Here is a 20380-nt window from a genome sequence, read left to right as displayed (position 1 = left end):
AGTTTTTATTCTTTTAACTTGTTCACAACTTCAACATTCATATGCTGTATTCTGAAGAAGTGAAGGACTGCAACATCCATGTCACTTTCAACAACAAATTAACAATGTAACAACAACATATCAAAACAAATAAGGTACCCTGATGAAAAAGTTTTTTTACTTTTTCTGTTTATATAGTTTTGCTAAACATTTAACCCTTTCATTCCCTAGGCCAGTCAATCAAACCACATGGGCACACTGGTACCTTTCTACTTCTTCACTGAGTCTCCTATGATAGTTAGCCTCTGCATCTTCTAGAAGAGATTTCTTTAGCTTTAGTTCCCGCAACAATGCACTGATCCTTTCCTCTTCAAGCTTTAAATTCCTAGGCGAAAACAGTAGTTGTCACTTACAATGATTGCTACAATCACTTCCTAATAACTGGCTGGTAAAACTTATAAAAATATAATGACTACAGTTGAGTCCCAATAACTCAAACACTCAGTAACTCGAACCTCCCGCTAACTCAAACCAATTTCTGTTTCTATTCAAGTCAATTTCTATATAATTTTACCCTCGATAACTTGAACCATGTCTGTCAATACGTGACAAGTCAAAGCAAACAGTGTACTGTACTCAGTAACACTGAATTTATTTTAAAATAAACAAGTACATGAGTCAGAGCCACCCCTCAAAACACGAACTGTGTTCGAAACTGTGCCACACCATTGGCATGCTACAGAGGTTAAGTTTGTTGGTGGAGGATACTCATTCTTTCAAATCGAACCTTAGAAAACTTTCAAGGATAATCGATAGTAAATAAGTTGAGAAGTGTTAGGGCATATTGAAAGTAAATTGCATGAACTCTGTAGCAGTAGCCCGACGTTGTTCTCTTTGAAACCTGCAAAGTTCGCAGTACACTGTACCCTAACTTCTCCTGTTGCTTTGTTTTGTTATCTTTCACATTATGTTACGTTATGATTCAAACAGTACTTTAGAAATGTTTTCTTCCATTTTCACCGGTCTCTCTTTACTCTAAAAAATTTGTTTAAAATGTACATTGTATGAACAGAAAAACAGTAAACACCATATTTTCCTTATTTTCGGTCATTTGTTCTCAACTTCCAATAACTCAAACCTGTTTTCAATTTCCCTTGAAGGTTCGAGTTATCTGGAGTCGACTGTATTTTAAGCTCTCTGTCAATATGACAAGACAAAGCAAGGCATCGCCAAAGAAGGTGACAGGTGAAGAAAGAATCATTGAAGATTATTGCTCTTCTCTGGAATGGTATATGCCACAATTTTGCCGACCTAAACCAAAATTTACTGGACATCATTTAGCAAACATGCCGGACTCTAGGACTGCTTGGAGGTAAGAGACTATTTCTAGTCACAAACTGAAGACAGAACATTTCACTTTTTTTTCTTTTTAAATCGAAACAAGCAACGAATTTGAAAACTTTAAGCAAAACATTTTATAATAAAGTTGAAATAAACTGACCAAACTTGAATGCATAAACATTTCAGCTAGATGCATAGTAAATGCATTAGGTAAATGCTCAAAATGCATAGTAAAAGGCTACCAGGATTGCTGCAATGCTTTGTCATCTTAAAGCAGTACACTCTTAACAGCAGGTGTGGACAAAATGTGGACCCCCCTTCTGGACCCCTTGAATTTTCGGTGAAAAATAAATAATTAAAAAAATTAATATAAATATTAAACAAGGCACACGGCTCACCTGTTCTTCGACTGCCGAGTTCGATTTCCTTCAGATAGTTCATTTCTAGTTGTATTGCCTTTTATTTCGGGGACCTTCTGTGCTCGCCCTTCCCGTCGCTTCCCTCTCCCCGGTTCTCCTTGGCCCGCCCTCGCCTCCCCTCTCGTCCCCCGTTTTGCGGCCCTGGTCTCCCTTTCTCTGTCTCCCTCTGCCGGGGTCGTGCGCCGGTTTCTTCGCTTCTTGGCGGCTCGGCTGTGGGCTCCCTCTCTTGTTGGTCGGTGCCTTCCGGGGCCGGTGTTTTTTTTTCTGTGTGTTGTTGTCTGTGTTTCAGTTTTGTTGTGTGTCGTGGATAAAGTTGTTATGGCGTAATTTAACTTGTGAATAAATTAATTTGAATTTGATATCGGCGTTATGATCGACCACTTTGGCCCACATCCTCTGAGGATGGGGATTTCTCAGCGACTTTGAAAATCCCCTGCGGCTTTTAAGCATTTCAGAACTGAGCGATTGTGGCAATTTTTGGCAAACATATTGTAAAATTACCAACTTTTAACTTGCTTGAGGCTGGATGGTGAGCCACACGTGCAAGTGGGAAAATTGGCCAGGGAGACTGACTCTGGGAGGCTGTCAGTCTTGGCGGGCCATTGAAGTTGCCTGCCTTGTCTCTTTCTCTTACTTTTGTAATGGACTTAAAACCCCATCAAATTCACAAAATACCATGCAAACAACAAAACAAAGTGAACTTTATTTATTTGGCTTAAAAAAAGATCACAATTTGGGATCAAAAGATGCAAAATCCAGTATTTTATGGAGCATTTCTTGTGATCAGTTGAATTAAGCCGAGGTCAGTCATTACAAATCACAGTGAAAGTATGAGATCAAATAGCATTTCGTGACGCTTATGTAACACAGCCTCAAACACTGAGGATTGTCTTCCTGTGGGTAAATGAGCAAACTTACACTCCATCTGTCTCGATCTGTCTCAAGCCTGGAAATGTCTGCCTGTGGTTGCACGAGAGAAGGATGCGAGTGCGAGCTCTCGAAGCGTGGGGACATTGGTCAGCAGCAAATCCAATATGGCGGCTCGAAAACAAAATGGCGGATGTGATCGGTGAACTTGTACACTTGACATCTCGGCGTTTTGGGAAGTTTTCGCACAAATACATTATGTGGGTAAATTGAAGCATAAATACATTACAGAATTAGACAAAGTAGTTGATTGCAAAAAGGAGATATAACTTCAATCAGAAATAAGTTGTGGCATTAAGCCAGGAAATCAAACTCGCCGTAGCTAGAAAAAAACTTTGACTGAGGCAATGTCCATGGTTAAATTCTCTTCCTAGGTATTTCTCGCTACTTTCCCCTTTTGAAAAAAAAAAAACAAAAAGGAAAAAAATGACTGAGGCAAGTGCCTCAGTTTGCCTTAAAGCAGCTACGGCCCTGACCACTTTAGTGATTTCCTTGTATTTTTCCACGAAAGTAAGTAACCCTTTGAGTTGTCATTTTGCACTGAATGAAAATGGTACAGTAATCCTGGAATACGCCCGTGGGAATAATGACAGCTATGTTCTGTTCTCTTAACTGCAGCAGACAGTTTTTTTAGGTTTCTGTTATTCAATAAATAGCAAAAAAGGATGAGTAAAACCTGCTTTTGATGGGCTTGTTTTATATGTATAGGTTTACCAGAGCTAATTCATTAAATCAACACATTCAAACGCAATCCATTTAATTGTGTTCGGTTGCCCAACTCAATTGAATGCAATCTGAAGGATTGGGTTCAATTTGTTGGAAAATTGAACTCAATCAAAGTTCCATGTTCGATTTTGTTTGATTACCGAACTCAATCCCAGATTGAGTTGGATTGATTTCTATTTACTATGCCGGGTTTTCCTTATATATGCATTTTTTACTTATAGAACATAAAAAAACCATTTTGTAGTTGGTAGGTACATCATGAGAAAAAATTGGGAAGTTGAGTTTGTTTTTTACTGGAAACGCAAAGATGAAGTCTTACCAAGATCTATTCAAATGGGTTCTCAACTCAATCCAAAATGCATGTAAATATGACTCAACGACATCATAATTTTTGGCATTGATTTGGTCATTGCAGGAACCTTATCTAAACAGGCATCTCAAATGTTCTGGATAAATCAACTAAATAAACCACTAAATAGAAAATACCAATATTCCTTACTTTGCTTTCATTTGGTGGTTCAAATCAAATTCTGATTCACGTTCCTTGAGAGACAACATATCTTCCAGGAGTTTCTGTCGCTGCACATAGGCTTCCTCTTCTTGAAGCTAAGTCAAATGATAAAAGTAAGGTACAGGTGTGGTAACAGTATAATTTTCGCTTAATGAACAGTACTTTCATTATTAATTCTTACAGAAGAAAAATAAACTTTCAGTCTACTACAGTACAAGTTTACATTAATTCACTAAATTGTACAGTCTACAGTACATAATCACATCAATTTATTAGTGTTATTCAAGTATGCCAAAACAAAGTGAAAAGCCATTCAGCTAGAAAGCCAGGCCCTTTTCAAAATTACTTCCACTGATATAACTACGCAAAAACACACCTCTTTTTGAGTGCCTAGTAGCTGTAATTTTTCTTTCTCACTGACTCTAAATTTCTGTGCCTTGACTTCAAACTCGTGCTCAAGCTGGAAAATGTTAACAACACTACAAGTAAGATGATAAATAAAGAAAGACGGTAAATTTCAGCTCAGTAGTGAAACAATAAAGATGAAATGTTCACCCTATCAAAAGCATGGGACAAAGAATACATCTGAGTCCCCCATAGGAATCCAACCCATAACCTCCCAAACACCAGGCAGGTGCTTAATCCACTGAGATATGGAGAAACGTGTGGTGAGTAAAACATTTGATTCAACTGGCTCTTGCTTTGAGCTGGCTCTTATCAAGCTATGGTGCACTTGGGAAGTTTGGAGAGCACTCAAGAAGCTAGAGTTGCTCTTTGCTATTGCCTCGAGCAACCCTTATGCTTCTTTCATGCTTTCTAGCCTTGGCTCATGCATTCCAGTTGTTAATAATGTTTTTATTTTGATGATATTGTTGCTGACAAAACAACTAACATTTTTCACAATCTGAGGCCACATGACACTTAATTGTGTTTATAGTCCCCCTGACTGTATGCTTTGAAAAAAAAAAAAACACCACAAAAAGCCAAGGATTTGGGAACAGTTTTGTTGCATAACATAAATATAACCTCTCCATGTAGCATTTACCTGTTTCCTGATATGTTGAACTTCTCGTTGATATTTTTCTTTCTCTTCAAGTCTCACTTTTGCTATTTCTGTTGCCTTCAAGTATGCAAGCTATAACAGACAAGCTAACATGTCAGTATACAAACTCATTGCACAAAACATTTAAACCACTTTAAAAAGGGATGTACAGGTTTGCGTGCTATTAAAAAATAAGCAGATTTTGCAAAAACAAAATAAAAAGAATGAAAACCATATATCCAAGAGATTTTGGAAAACACACCATACAGTATTTACTGATAATTCAAGTAAACAGCACAAAGGTGCTCTACCTGTAAACAGCAAATGGTAATCAAGGATAGTGGAGATCAACCCCACATGCCTAATATTTCAAAGGATTTTATATTTTTAGAACACACACAAGACCATTGTGCTTTCCATGCTCAGTTTATTGCTTTGATCAGATAATTTATAGCTACACGGATGAATTGTTTGGCTGTTTTTTCAAAAGCTTAAACAACTACTCCATGAAAATGCCATACAACTCTGCAAAAAGAAATGGGGAGTGACACGTTATGTTGTTGCTAAGAAGCAGGTCAAGAGTAAGGATCAAGTGTAATGGTCAAGGGTGAGATTTAATAATAATAACAGGGTAATGTTATTTCATAGTTTTTGTTTTTAAAATTTAATGAAATTGTAACATTTTTATAAACAATAGTAACCTTTCCTCTCCTTTTACTAATAAAACAGGAGGCTAATATGCAAGTAAAAGTGTGTGTCAATGAAAGCATATTTATCAAGCAGCTGCTTCTAAATAAGAAATGGATCTCTTATAACCGGGATGATATAAAGCACCTCAGGTGTTCCTTACATGCCTGATGGTAACAGGTCTGGATAATCTACGAGCCAGCGAGCCATGTGAGCCATTTCGGTTAGCCTAAATAGCACATTGGTTAGCCTAAATAGCACTCTGCTCTTTGCTATTGCCTCGAGCAACCCTTATGCTTCTATGCCTAAATAACACAATGGTTAGCCTACATAGCACTCTGGTTAGCCTAAATAGTACTCTGGTTAGCCTACAGTTAGTTTAGGTAGCTTGCGGTTAGCCTTTTAAGGGATTTGGGATTTCTGGCTTGCACATTGGTTAGCCTAAATAGCACTCTGGTCAGCCTACAGTTAACTTAGGTAAGCCTTTTATTGGGATTAGGGATTTCTGCCTCGCATGGCTCCCGAGTCATGTGAGCCATTCAGGTTAGCCTAAATAACACAATGGTTAGCCTACTTCGCACTCCGGTTAGCCTAAATAGTACTCTGGTTAGCCTACAGTTAGTTTAGGTAGCTTGCAGTTAGCCTTTTTAGGGATTTGGGATTTCTGGCTCACATGGCTCGCTGCCTCGCTGGCTCGCATATTATCCTATCTCGTTGGTAACAATGCCTAATAATTCACAACTAAGTAATTATCACATGTAAATATATCACAATGCACAGAATTCTCTGGTAAAATGACAAAAGTCTTCACTGTGGCTGCCGTAACAGCAGAAACAAATTGATCATGCAAGAAACTATAACTAATGACATGCCATTTTGCTTAATTTGGTTTTGCTAACAGACTGAACGATAGTATACACTTTTGTCTCAGAATCAAAAAACTCACTCAAACATTAATTACTGAAGATAAACTTTTCTTGAAACATGTCCCTGTATAGTATTCTTATTATGGTGCATTACTTTGTGATGTTCTGATGAATGTCTTGCAAATAAATTTTTGCAATACTATTTAATGACCTATAAAGCCTTATGAATTATATCAACCCACAAGTACAGTGATTATGTAAATATAATATTATGTATCAGAACCAACAATTGAGAGAGGTCAACCTTTGTCGATAAGATTTCCAACAGATGTTTGTAGCCAGTACTTGATTTGAAGCTTTAAGTCATCTCGTGTCTCTCCCTTGCTTGTACAATCCGAACACAATTCACCTTCTTGCTGTCAACAACAATTAACACTGAGGCTTGATACTTTCCATTCACTTAGTTATATTCTTCTTCTTAATGAAGCATGCAGTTTTCGGGTTTTTTAAGTTTGGCAGAGGTCTCTCACTGCAGTCTGAATGTTTGTCTAGGGTTGAAGTCATTGAAGAGTTTGACTTGTACAATCCTTTCCAATAACCGCTATTCCTCTGAGAGGTTAGATGTCTTTTCTTCAAGGTGTTTTTCCACTGTGTCCGTCACTTTGCATCAAATCCACTTACAATGTCTGACTCAATCTGAGAATGACAGCAGACTCGACAGCAAATAAAATGTGTGCCGAATTCTGAATGGCAAAATCACAACAAAGCCATTCAAAAATTCGTTTGGAATCCAATACTGTAAATTTTGCAGCGGTCAAAGGCTAGCTATGAATCTTGCTGAGATGAAATCATGGCTATTTGAAGGACATTTCAGCCAAGAAAGCCCAGAACCTGAAAAGGAATAAACTCTTTGTATTCAAGAGCAATCGGAAGACCTTCAAAAGGCAAGATACAACAGTTAAAGAAATTGGAAAAGGATGCATATGGGTCCAAGGAAAATGTAATGTTACTACTTGATCTCACTTGCAAACCTCATTGTGTGGTAGTGTGTGAAGTTTTTCTATAAACACCGAGAACACTCAAAAGGCTATAAAAGGATAAGTGTTTTGAGACGTTTTCTCAAATAATATTTAACTGTTGTTTGATGGGTTTTAGAACATCTACATTCCAGTTCTCAACATTAAAGATTTCCTGTTGTGGGTGATGTGCCACATCAGTCGTGTGCTTCTCAGTGTACTTGCATCACCTCGTGAGTCAGGTTCCGCTGGTTTCGCGTTTTCGTCTCCTCTGTCTTGTCGGGGCTTTGTGGGGGGCGCGGCGCCCCCCCCTGGTGGGGCTGCCCTGCTTTGGTTCCTCCTCCTCTCCCCGTCCCCTTCCGCCTCCGTCTGTCTCCTCCTCCTGTCCCGTCTCCTTCCTCCCTCACTCCCCTTGTCTCTCCCTCACTGTGCCTATGCCTCACTATGTCTATGCCTAACTGTGCCTATGCCCCACTATGCCTATGCTTCACTGTGCCTATGTCTCACTCTGTCTAGGTCTCACTACGCCTATGCCTCATGATGCCCATGCTGCTGTTGCTACACTTATATTATAATGTCACAGTGTCACTGTGCAAAGAAAGTATGTAATGCAGTAAGAGCTTTGGCAATGCTCGTAGACTGCAAACACATCAATCGTGATGGTGTGCCAACTGGCAGCAACGCAACCCTCCTAGTGAAGGAAGGAAGTCGATTGATGGGATCCAGAGCCTGGATTTAAACCACAGTGCTCAAGAGCCCATAGCCTGTCCGTGTCAGCCACCTAGTGCCTCCACTAGCAAGGCCAAAATCCAGTGGCCTAAAGGCAATGCAAAAGCTGAATGGCAGCGACCTAAGTATCATCCTCCACTCCCGACTCAGAGGGTGTACAGTCAACCAGCTTAGCTTATTTAGAAGTGTGGTATATGAAACATGTCTTGAAAAATTTGGGGTGGTAGAGTCATAGAAAGGGAGACTAGAAGTAGTGAAGAGACCTAACAGAAGGCAGGAGAGGAAAGGACAACTGCAAACAAACCAGAGTACATTAAAGTGCCACCTGAAGGAAGCCCCTGAACATGAGAAAGCTAGACAACATAAAGAAACAGATACTCATCCTGTCTTTTGCTGAAAACCAACAGAAGCGACAGAAATGAAAGCAGAAGACAAGGGATGCTTTCTACAAAAACCCATACGTTTTTGCCAAACACTATTTACTGAAAGCAAAAGCGGTGTTCTGGATGTGCCCCTGGAGGAGCTGAAGGAGCATTTGAAAAAGACCTACTCTGATTCCTGTCAAAATGTGCCGCTGCCTTACATGCCCCCACCAGGTGTAGCCTTTGATACGTCCAACCTCAAAGTGAAAGAGGTTTGTGAGTTCGTGCAGAAAGCCCATACCAAGAGTGCTCCTGGCATGCATGGCTTATCCTAAAAGCTGTATAAGAACTGTCCATCCGTGCTTGGCGAGCTCACGGTCCTCCAGCAATGGGCCTTGAAAGAGGACCTGATACCTCAAGACTGGTGCCTCACGGATGACATCCAAATCTCCAAAGAGAAGAACACAGTTGGCATTGGCAATTTTCGCCCGATTTCGCTGCTTAACATAGAGGGAAAGACCTTCTTTGGTATTATCGCTTGCAGCCTAAGGTGAAATCCAGCCAGAAATGGGATGAGGCAGAACAGAGAAAACTCAGCTGGCCCACCCTTGCTCAGATGGAGCCATTGAGGATCAGCTTCCTACTGAGGTCCACGTATGACCTCCTTCCTACACCTACAAACCTCAAACAATGGGGCATCATTGACGACGACATTTGCCATGTTTGCAACCAAACGTGTGCCATCCTAGAGCATGTGCTAACAGCTTGCAATAAGTCAATTCAGAAGTATACCTGGAGGCACAACAGAGTGTTGCGAGTTATAGCCAAAACCACACAGGCCCAATGCCCCAGCATCAATAAAACACCAGTTAATTAGGTGACAAATCAAGGCATCAAGTTCCACAGTGAAGGGAGGAGCCCCAACCAGCCGCCATGAAGAGAGCGAAAAAGTCGAGACTACTTAAGGGTGCCCAAGACTGGCAAATGCTGGCTGATCTCTCTGAACCCAGCAGTTTCCATGTCACAGTGCCATCACAACTGTGGGCACGGACATAGTAATCTGGTCAGACTCCCATATAAATGCGTGCACCTGGTTGAACTTACTGTGCCTTGGGAAGGGAATTTCGACTTAACAAAGGAACGTAAGAGAACCCAATAAGAGCCTCTCGGTGCTAACCGTGAAGTCCATGGCTGGGCCTGCAGCGTTATACCCATTGAAATTGGTCGCCGCGGTTTCATTACAAGATTGACCAGGTCCTTCCTGTCAAACATCGGACTCCCAACGAAAAATCTTCGAGCAACAATCAAGACTCTTCAAGAAGAAGCAGAGGCAGCTTCCAACTGGATCTGGCAGTCATCACACAGTGTCTAAGCCTGTGTTGATTACATGAATATCTTGTTAAACTGCATCCAGCAAAGCTCTCTGATATCTGCTGCCTGGACACTCTCTGTGCATACACCACACGCTTGCTGCTATTACGCCTGACCAGGCATCACCCAGTGGTATCTGCCACTGGTGGCGCCAGGAACTGTAGTCCCCTTGCTAGCCGCCGAAACTACCATAGTTCCTGGTCACCGGCTGACAAGGGTGATGCTTAGCAGTTGGCAGTGAAGCCTCTGTATGAATTTCCCTGCATTGTATTATCATTGCTGGCAATTAGACATCACTATCGTCACTACAAAGCCTTAATGTCTGCACGTTTAGAGGTCTTTTCCTAGAAGAATGATTTAAAGTGACATACATGTATGTTGGGTGTACATGACAAGACAAAAACCTTTTATCGCAAATAAAGACAATTGGCTCTGTCATCAAAGGAGTTGTCACAAAGAATTAAACTCTCCATCCCAACTTGACTTGTACTACATATCTAGTGGGTCCACACCTAGGACAAGTACCACTCCCTCCTTACCCTGGTTAGAAGCCACAGTTCTAGCCAGGTGGTTAGAAGTGGAAGTGGTTCAAGCAAGCCCTATGACCCAGGTTTTCATGTAGTCCAGTGGATAAGTGTCATTTTGGGACTTCGCTTGCCGGCATATATAAGTCATGGGAACATTTTAAAGATATAGGCAATCTGGATATGATTTTTTCCGGGGGGGAAGGGGTATTTTTCAAAGGCCGCCAGCCAGACCTTTTATGCATATTGCAAATTACTTACTGAAAGGTTAGTTAATGTTTTTAGTTGGTCATTAAGAAAGTAAAATTGAAGAAAAGTTATTGGATTTTTTTAATATATCCCGGGGCCTGGTCCACTATTTGCTGGCTGCTTTTTTTATTTTGTATACTTCTTTCTTATTTTTTTGTCTGCCTTTATGCTCCTTTCTTGGCGGGAGTCTGTTCCGGTGTCTGCCTCTCTTCGGGGTTGCCTCCTTTTTCTTTTCCCTACTTTTTTTTGGTAGTTGGGGTCTTCTTGCTCTGCTGCAGTCCTCTCTCGCGTCGTCTGTTTCGTCGACCTGTTGGCCGTTTCTTTTGCCCCTTTCTGTGCCTTCCCTCGCTTGCTGTGGGTGGTCTCTAGGGGTGCGTGATGGGGGTCGCGCACAGGTCTGGCGTCTCCTTTTCTTTTTCCCTTCGTCTGCGGTTCCTCTTCGTGTGGTGAGGGCTGTGGCTGTCTTCCGGACCCTACATGAATGAATTCCCTATATACTATTCACGATTGCAAAGCAAATCAGTGGTGGCAGTATGGAAGATTCATTTATAGATGCTGCCTGGCCAACACAACAAGATAGCATTGATGGCAGTGCTGATGTCAGCACTGTACAAGGTGAAATAGCGGTTGGGAATTGATTTTTCCTGGCGGTGTATGTTAAGAGGCATGGTTATGCTTCGCGCACACACCAATACTGGAAGCATTTTGGAGGCGGTTCACCGCGTTATGTGACCTTTCACTGGATGCTTTAGAGGGCAGAACAGAACAATCCTTCATGAGAAAGAAGGGAAGTGGGGCTTCTGCTCGGCACTACTGGTGGTGGTGTCTGGACGGTGGCGGAGACTTAAACAGACAATTGACGATCATTCTCAACGTGATCTCTTTTCTTCGAGGTGTGTGCGTCGTACTTGGATCTTAGCGACACGTAAGCTCTTTACAGCAGAGGACGCACACTGTCTGGATTTGAGTTTTTTCTAGTGGATGCAAAACCCGCACACATATACATGGGCTGTACTGGCATTTTTCAACATTACGTTCCAGTCATGCGCGATGCTGCCTTGAGTGTTTTTTCAACTGAAACCAGTCGTCGCCTCCTCCTCAGTGAGTGGATGTGCTACGCTGCAGAAGACGGCGTAGTGTGTAAAGAAAATCTGCCCTGTCAGCGCCACGAATGTCAGGGACCCTTGTGGGTGGAATCATGTCCGCTTTGGCTTAGCTTCGAAGTATAAGTCTCGGGGTTTATTTGATAGGGATGAAATCATTAATTTGCATATGTATTTTGCGAAATGACGCTCAATTTGTTATTTTGATACATATTTCTTATCTTTGGTGTTAGATCAATAAGTATATATCATAAAATAAATTTGAGTTTTACACGTCCTGTTCTTTTACAAAAATCTGGTTGGCGGCCATTTTGAGTCCCCTCCCCCCTGAAAAGGTCACATCCAGGATGCCTATAATCTTTAATGTTCACCATGATCTATAGTATTAGTGTGCCAAGTTTCATGCTTTTATCATAAAGTGCACAATACTTTTACTTATCCACCGGACTAATGTGCCAGGCAGCATGCAAATTGTGGGACCCACACTGAATGGCACGGCCAGGTGGTTGTCCAAACTGATAAAGGATGCAATCACTTATTTTCGAGATGATAATGGGAACAGTCTGTGTTTGTGTCCAGTTTTGTACTGTTATGGCTCCTCCTACCAAGCAATGTTCACAAGAATGCAACAGGACACATGTGAAATTTCGCAAAGGAATACCAAAAGGGTTTCCCCAGAACATCCCAGTTTGTTAGTGCTAGGTGACTTGATGAGTGAGAGTATCTATTCAGAACAAGTAATGGATTTCTCATCTCAATCTCTTTGTTATTGTGGTCACTCAAAACCTGTATGCCACTGGCAAACACAGCATTGGAGTGAATCACAAATATTAGTATAAAGTCTGTGTTAGAAATCCAGCAGATGCCTGTTGTGTTTAAACATTAGGTCAACATTGGTTAGGTGAGCATTAAAGTGGCATCGCTGTCGCAAGTCATCCCTGAAAACATAGTACAGGTTGGCAAGGAAGAAAAGAAGACATTGAGTTTTACAAGGCCAAAAGAGTAGCATGCCTGACATGTGGCACGTTTTTATTTGCTTATTCTATTTACAAGGCTAAAAAGGTTAAAAATTATAAAATTAAAATATTGAAACCAAACGTTTTCGGCTGTTTGCCATCATTAGGGTTAAAAATGACCATCCGCACACATGCATATATATCTTATGTAATTCCCATTGGGAAAAGAAATAACTTGTTTGTTCAAACTGGGGCGGAATTGTTGGATCATTAGCTCCTCAACGATCCTACGCTTGTGGAATGTTTGTGCAATAAGTCCAAAACGACACAAGGAACAGTGTGGTCTGCCAAATCCCACAAAGGTAGCCAAACCAGCCAAAAAAGCCTAGAACCTAAAAAGGTAGAAACCCATTGTGCTCAAGGCAAGGTCGAACCATTCGGAGCTCTAAAAGGCAAGACTCAACAGTTAAAGAAATAGAAAAAGGAGACTATGGGCCCAGGAAAATGTGCTGTTACTACTAAATTTCACTTGCAAACCCCGTCATGTGGTGGTGTGTGTGAAGTTTATTTATGAACACCAAGAACACTGGAAAAAGGTATAAAAGGAGGTGTGTTGTGAGAAGTTTGCAGGTCAAACAATAGAGATGACAATGGAGAACAGTTTCAGAGAGGAAGGTGTTCAGATAAAAGAAGAACAGCAAGACGAAGAGTCAGAACAAGAATCAGAGAAGGAAGAACATGAACAAAAGATGAAGAAGGAGATGTACAGCATTAACCCATAAAAGAAAAAGTACTGGAATAACATAGGCATTAATAGCAAAATTTGATCAGGACAGTGGAGATTCACAGGAAGTGCCAACTGCTAAAGCAGACAATACTCTGCTTTCTCTTTATAGGACAGAACTGAGAGCTGTGCTATTGGAAGATGTGAAGTGGATGAATGCCCTAAACAACAATCCCATCTTTTAAGAGGAAACTGACACAAAAGACCACTCGACTTAGTAAAAGGGTTGTAGCTGAATCAACATTGACGAGAGGCAACTCCTACTTAACTGGGTGCTTGAAGCAGAACTAGTTTCTGAATGGTGAACACTGCTGCTGCTCTCAGTGAATGAAGTCTAAGTAAACATTTTTATACATGATCCAGTGTTGTTTGATGGGTTGAAACTGACTGCATTGTACCTGAAGCATATTTCCTCTGGGGTTTGTTGGTGATGGTCGACTACTAAATAGCCATAGGTTGGATTAGTGGCTTCCTCATACAGTGGCATAAAACGTTGAAACAATCTTCCCCTGATTTTCTGGAGCTGGATGCACCCTTATGTACACTCAGAGGTTTACTTCGAGCAATAAAATTATCTTTCAGATGATCTAACCTGTGGTGTGAAAGGGGAAATGACTTTCTGCATCATTTCCCAAATCAGGTCAAGCCCTGGTGAGCAGGGTGAAACATTGGATGGGTGAGCCATTCTTGCACATTAAAACCTGCTAGGTTTCCTTTTTCCTCTTTTCTGGGTTATTGCTTAATGTCAGGGCTCACCAAAACCCCCGTCAGGTTGTCTGGGACAAGTAGATTTTCCTGTCGGGCAAGTGACTTTTCATGCTCACTTGTCCGACGGGCAAGGGGCCAGGCAAACCATCAACTTAATTTCTAAAACAACGATTTTGAAACAAAACAGTACATATTTGGCCTTTTTGTCATGGGTAATCAAAGGTTATAAATGAACTTTTACAAAAACTAAGGGAAGCTTAAATAAACACACAGGCTACTTTGAACAAGGCTTCACGACATGAATTGCGTTGTCAACGTTCCAAAACGCATTGACAATGTTTACATAATGCATTCTCAATGTTTTAAAATGCATTGAAACATGAAATGGTATAATGGTCCTTTCCTTTAAGGGTCGTTTTCACAAATAGGGTCACAATTTCCCTGGTGTTTTTTGCTGTCATTTCAGAAATATGGGCTTCACACTTCCATGTTTTGCAGAAGTTTGAAAATCGCCCTATAATACATTGCAAACCCCAAAAACTGTTGAACTGTACGTCATGTATCCGTCATGTATTTTGTCTCAGGTAAGATTCTCCCTGACAAAGTTTGCAACTTTGAAGCCAAAAATCTCAAAGTGAAGGCCCTACCCAGTGTCTGATTTTCTATGTTTTTTTTTTTTTTTTTTTTTTTTTGGGGGGGGGGGTGTTCATGAATTAGTAATAAGGTTAATTATTATACATTGTAGTCACTAGCTGTCTTCTCATTGGCCAAGAGCCTACAGCTAATTCTGGGAATCCGCGCAATCCTGCACAACCTACAGATTAGTGAATAATCTGCAGATTATTCACTAATCTGTAGGTTGTGCGCGCAATGCATGATTACCAAGAGCAATGTGTCAGGAAACTGGCGGCGAAGGAAATTTATAGTTCGTCGATTCACTTCTTCAACCGAGAAATAGTTTGACCAAAGTTCAAAAATAGCTGACAATAGAGTCTCGGAAAACACCGCAAAATGACTAACAAAAATTGGACGACCAGCCCGAATTAGCACATTAGTTTTGAAACAGGTTAAAATCGTTTGTCATTACTCCTTTTTCAGAAAAACAATGTATAATAAAACAATTATTAGATTCGGTTTATGTGATATTGGGAATAATCAAGGTCTCTGTAAGTGTTATCAGCCTCAGCCTTCGGCTTCGGCTGATAACTCTTACCTCGACCTTGATTATTCCAGATATCACAAAAACCTCATCCAATAATTGTTTAGAATCTGGGCAAGGGGGAAAAGTGTCCGGGCAAGCAAAATTTGAGAGTTACTTGCCCCATGGGAAAGCTGGAATTCAGGTTTTTGTCGAGCCCTAAATGTTCATGGCTTTTTGCATTAACAGGCCTCAAAGTTAAACTAATTATGAGAAATAACTAAGCCGATGGTTTACCTGAAGTCAAGCACTGGAAGGAGTCAAGAACTGTGGTTTTATTTCCCTTCATCCACTTAACCGCATGGTTTGACGACCGACACTGCCGATCGAGCGACTCAAACCTTAAAGGTGAAAGTGCATTTTCTGTTAAAAGAAGTTTGACTCGGTATTCTGGACGAACCCTTATTACATGAAATTTTCGCGACACGTTACCCGCTCAATCGCGAAGGGGGTGTCAGAACATCATGACGGAGTCTCAGTCGAATTGGAGTGGGGGAGGTCTTTGTAAATCATGTTGTGTATGGGAACGGCTTCGTGTTAGTGCGTATTGTTCCTTTTGAAGTCGTTTTATTTTCGGGCATGTTTAATAATTTGCCAAGGAAATGCAATTGTGTTTTTACTCAAAACCGAAATAGTGGTAAAAGAACCTCCTGTGCGTATCGCACTCAAATCGCGAAATTAACGTGTCGCGAAAATTTCATGTAATAAGGTATCTTGTTCTGTTGAGGGCATGTGGATGGTTCTAAAGCGCTGCAGAAGCCTAAAAGGGAGTGAAGTTGTGCCAATTCATATACTTCTTTAAAAGGTCAGCTGCTTCAATAATTTCTTTTGCAGATGACTTTTGAATGCACCGCAGGCTCTGTAAACATCTAACTGGCTTGTTTCCAAGTGTGCAAATATTTGTTTAGTCTCAACCTGGTCTTTGTCAGCTGTGACATTACTATTTGACATAATTTTAGTTGTTACTGATTTTTGCATTGCCTATTTCAGCACCATGACTAATGATTGCCGTGACTATGACTGCTGTCAGGGTCTCCATCAAGTTATAGAAACACAATTTTAAACCAATCAGTGCACATATTTATTTTGTGCCATTTGCTAACAATGCAAACAGACTGGCAGGTACAGCTTGAAGCACCAACATAGGTTTATTGTGTGCACCTCGGGCCCATTCATCCCATCATGTTCATTTTGTAATTTTTTTTGTAAATTTTTTTTCCTCATGTATTAGCTGATTATCAAATGCATCATCTGGCTTTAAAAGTGATGACATCACAAGTTAGCTGAAGCATCAGTTTTGTGTTGCCAATGTGCTATAAAATGTTCTTTTCTCTTAAAAAGTGCTTAAATGTTGTCTCGTTTTGCGAAACGTTTTGGGAATAACCCTTCATCAGTCGCAAAGTTAAAACCCAATGTTGCCAATGTGTCAGCTTACACACTGGAAGTGTACCAATGGACTGCTGGCTGATGCCCCAATGAGATTGTTTTCTTCTTTAAAGGGATTATATTCTTTACCTTTACCACCGAGTGTATAAAAAGTTACTATGGAAACAGTTGAGAGCTTGCAGTGTTTGCTACTAGACCCACATGCAGACTGTGCATTTCAGAATAATAATTTATTGTAAAGGCTGAGATTGGAAAGAATTATATGCATAGAACTTGTGTTTTTCTGTTATCTTACATGCATTTGGTTATATATTAACTAAATTCCTATATGAAAAAAATTATGCTTCATTTTTGAAAAAAACATGACTGCACAATATCTTTATTAAAAGTGAAAAAGAAAATTTAAAGTGGATTTGAACTATCTCTTGTAACTTTGAAGTTATGCCATCGTACCTCCTCATTCAGCAATCTCTTCTTTTTATGTTCCCACTGTTTGTGTAATTCTAGTAAATGTTTTTCTGTCTGGAAACTCCACTTCTGGTTTTCTGTCTGAAGATCTTTAAGGTATTGCTTTTCAACACTTTGTAGTTTATCCTCTGCAGAAAGCAAACCACAGGCTTAAAAATCCTACTAAAGAAAGACAACTGGATTGATTCCAATGACTAAATTTAAACTTTCTTTTGATGAGAAAAAAAAAGATAGAGGATGGTGGAAGGAATAAGTACTGCAATATTGTAATTTGGCATTCTTGGTAGGTAACTTATTTAAAATAACGTTACACAAACACTCAAGTCTGTGGTGAAATTTACTGAAAATCAAAAAGTAGAAGTAAAGGACAAGTGTCACCAGAAACCCATAAGGGTTGAAACGTGTAACTCTCTATGATTCGCATTTTGTACAAAGCGTTTGCACATTCGTTTACACTAAGTACCATATTTGGAAAATCACTAAATCACTAAGTACCATATTTGGATTAAACTCACAGCGCGGGCTAGCTCGCGCTCGATGGCGTAATCTTGTTTTTGAACAAGCTTGGTTAAATAAAGTTAATTTTGGTTAAATTCTCCTTTTTCATCTTCATGAAGTAGTCTGGAGAACTTCGCTTCGATACACTTAATGAATTTCTTTAGTTTCTGTAAGAAATTTACGGCCTTTAGGTTGAAATTCAAGCAACTTACTGCAAAACCAAAAATTATGTTGTGTGTGTCATTACGTGTATAAAGCATTCGCGTACAAATTCTTCGTGTTTCCAAATATGGTGCTTAGCAAAATGAATATTCAAACGCTGTGCGCGCGCATTACACGTTTCAACCCTTATGGGTTTCTGGTGTCACATAATGTTGACCAAATATCTTATATAATTTATTTCACTGCAAATTAAAGGATATAGAATTTGAAACAAAGCCAATATATAGATTTAACCAAGCCTAAAAGCGGAGCACCCCATTTATTAAATTTTCAATTTAAATTTCAATGGAGTTTACAATGTTTTCATTCTGGCAAAAAGAGTAAACAAGTGGCCAAATTAAGCGCTAATGTATACGGTAGCCCAAAGATGCAAAACGAAATTTATTTAAACAGCTCACTGTTTAACTGAATGTCTTGTGACACAACAAAATATGCTCACAGCAAAACGACTTATCTTGAGGCAGAGCAAAATAAACTCATGGCACTACTTAAGAGTTTATTATCTGCTTTCTACCACAAAGGGAGGCGCGGTGGCCTTATGGTGGCCGGGGTGCTGCGTTGTGTTCTTGGGCAAGATACTTTACTCTCACAGTGCCTCTCTCCACCCAGGTGTATAAATGCGTACCGGCAAATTTACTGCTGGGGGGTAACCCTGCGATGGACTAGCATCCCATCCAGGGGGAGTAGCAATACTCCTAGTCGCTTAATGCTATGGAAACCGGGATAGCTCCGGCTGTATGGACCTCATGGCCCTGACACAGACTTTTTTTTTCTACCACTAAAGAATAGTTTTGCGATCATCTTTAGTTTTGCTTTCGAAAGAGACCTCAATATATTTCGTGGTTAAGTATTCCCTTCTCGCTTTTCTGCCTGCCCTGCTCGCCTACGCACCAAAGCATCAACTTAAAAATTTTTTGGGATGAATCTGTGGTCATCTTTTATCTTTAGCTATGTGCTCACTTTAAACATTTTTTACTGTACACTCATCCATCTCCATGATTTTATCAGAAATGATTTTATCATCAAACATTTTTGTTTCTGAAATTTTATTTTTGATCTATTTTTTAGTAGCTGTACCTAGCTTTCATGTAACCTTAATTTTTTGATTAGTCGTTCCATTTATTTTATTTATTAGTGTCTTAGGAGGTTACCGGTATTACATTATATTGGTTTTAACTAAACTTTTTTTAATATAGAAATGTAAGTGCATTGAGTTTTTTCAATACAACCAAAAAACTTTATTATTATTATTATTATTATTATTATTATTATTATTATTATTATTATTATTATTATTATTATTATTATAAGTATTATTATCATTATTATTATTATTATTATAAAGAAATTATTATTATTATTATTATTATAATATCAGTGGAAAAGGTAGCTTCATTAAGCCAAAGAAATTTGTTTGGAATTACTTTAAAAACTCCAAGTCATGGCTAGATCAGTTTATACAATTTCTCAGCTCATGCTCAAGCTCTCATTTCAGAACAAGTTTAGTTTAAATATAGTTAATTTTGGTTGAGTTTTTCTACTTTGCCGACTTTTTCTACTTTTCGGAAAACTTCACTTAAATACACTGCAAGAATTTCTTCCGTGAAAAAATTTTCGGCTTAAAGTCGAAAAATCTCACACCAATATGAAATAAACTCACATCAGAACATCACGAAGATCAACTCACGGCAGTAAACTGAATCAATGAAACTGTTGCAAAATAACAACAATCAAGTCAGGGGAAAAATAAACTCATGTGAGCAAAAATGCATTGCAAAAGCGACTAAATGAAAACAAAAATGGCAAAGTGTTCATGGAAAGATTGATGCAGAACCAGCCAATACAGAACTTCTCGAAACTGCAGCCACAAAGTAAAAGCATATTTTTGTCATACCAGCAATTTATTCGAGCTTGTTACCCTACATTTGGGTCTTGTCCGTAACTTCAGGGGACTTGATCCACGCTGAGGCAACAAAATTTAACATTTTGTTTTTTCGACGATGGCAGCCCAAGATTCAACCGTAATACTGGACTTACAAAAGGAACAATTCTTTCAACAATGCAATTACTTGGGGTCTCCTGGTAAACCATCGTGGTTGACACAATTTCATGGAATATGGATGACTTCTGAGGGCATTGTGCTAGAAATATTTTGAGGAAGAAACTTCTGTCTCGCACCGTTTACTCACTTTTCATTCAGCCTGCACAACAAATTTTGCCGCTTTTTAAAACCATCACTTTGTTTAGATCTAACTGAAACATCCACACCATCCAATCGATAGAACTTTGTCAATTGCTTGTTTTAGAG

General features: G+C 39.7%; 1 protein-coding gene across 5 annotated transcripts in view; it reads right to left on the bottom strand.

Moving 5' to 3' along the window:
• The window catches only part of LOC144653125 (centriole and centriolar satellite protein OFD1-like), a 104861-nt gene that overhangs the window by 52855 nt on the left and 31626 nt on the right, over positions 1-20380 (bottom strand). For all 5 annotated transcript variants that reach the window (XR_013570681.1, XM_078513042.1, XM_078513045.1 and 2 more), the window contains 5 exons: positions 17338-17480; positions 4949-5038; positions 4280-4363; positions 3892-3998; positions 245-364 (listed from right to left, as the gene is read on the bottom strand). Coding sequence is in view for 4 of the 5 variants with exons in the window: in XM_078513042.1 (XP_078369168.1) it covers positions 245-364; positions 3892-3998; positions 4280-4363; positions 4949-5038; positions 17338-17480 (544 nt within the window). In the remaining variant the exon portion in view is untranslated. The remainder of the gene's footprint in view (positions 1-244; positions 365-3891; positions 3999-4279; positions 4364-4948; positions 5039-17337; positions 17481-20380) is intronic.

The sequence above is a fragment of the Oculina patagonica genome, chromosome 5 (genome assembly GCF_052425735.1).
Source record: "Oculina patagonica isolate OP01 chromosome 5, crgOcupat, whole genome shotgun sequence".
NCBI classification, from domain to species: Eukaryota; Metazoa; Cnidaria; class Anthozoa; order Scleractinia; family Oculinidae; genus Oculina; species Oculina patagonica.
This window is presented reverse-complemented; position numbering and strand designations above follow the sequence as displayed.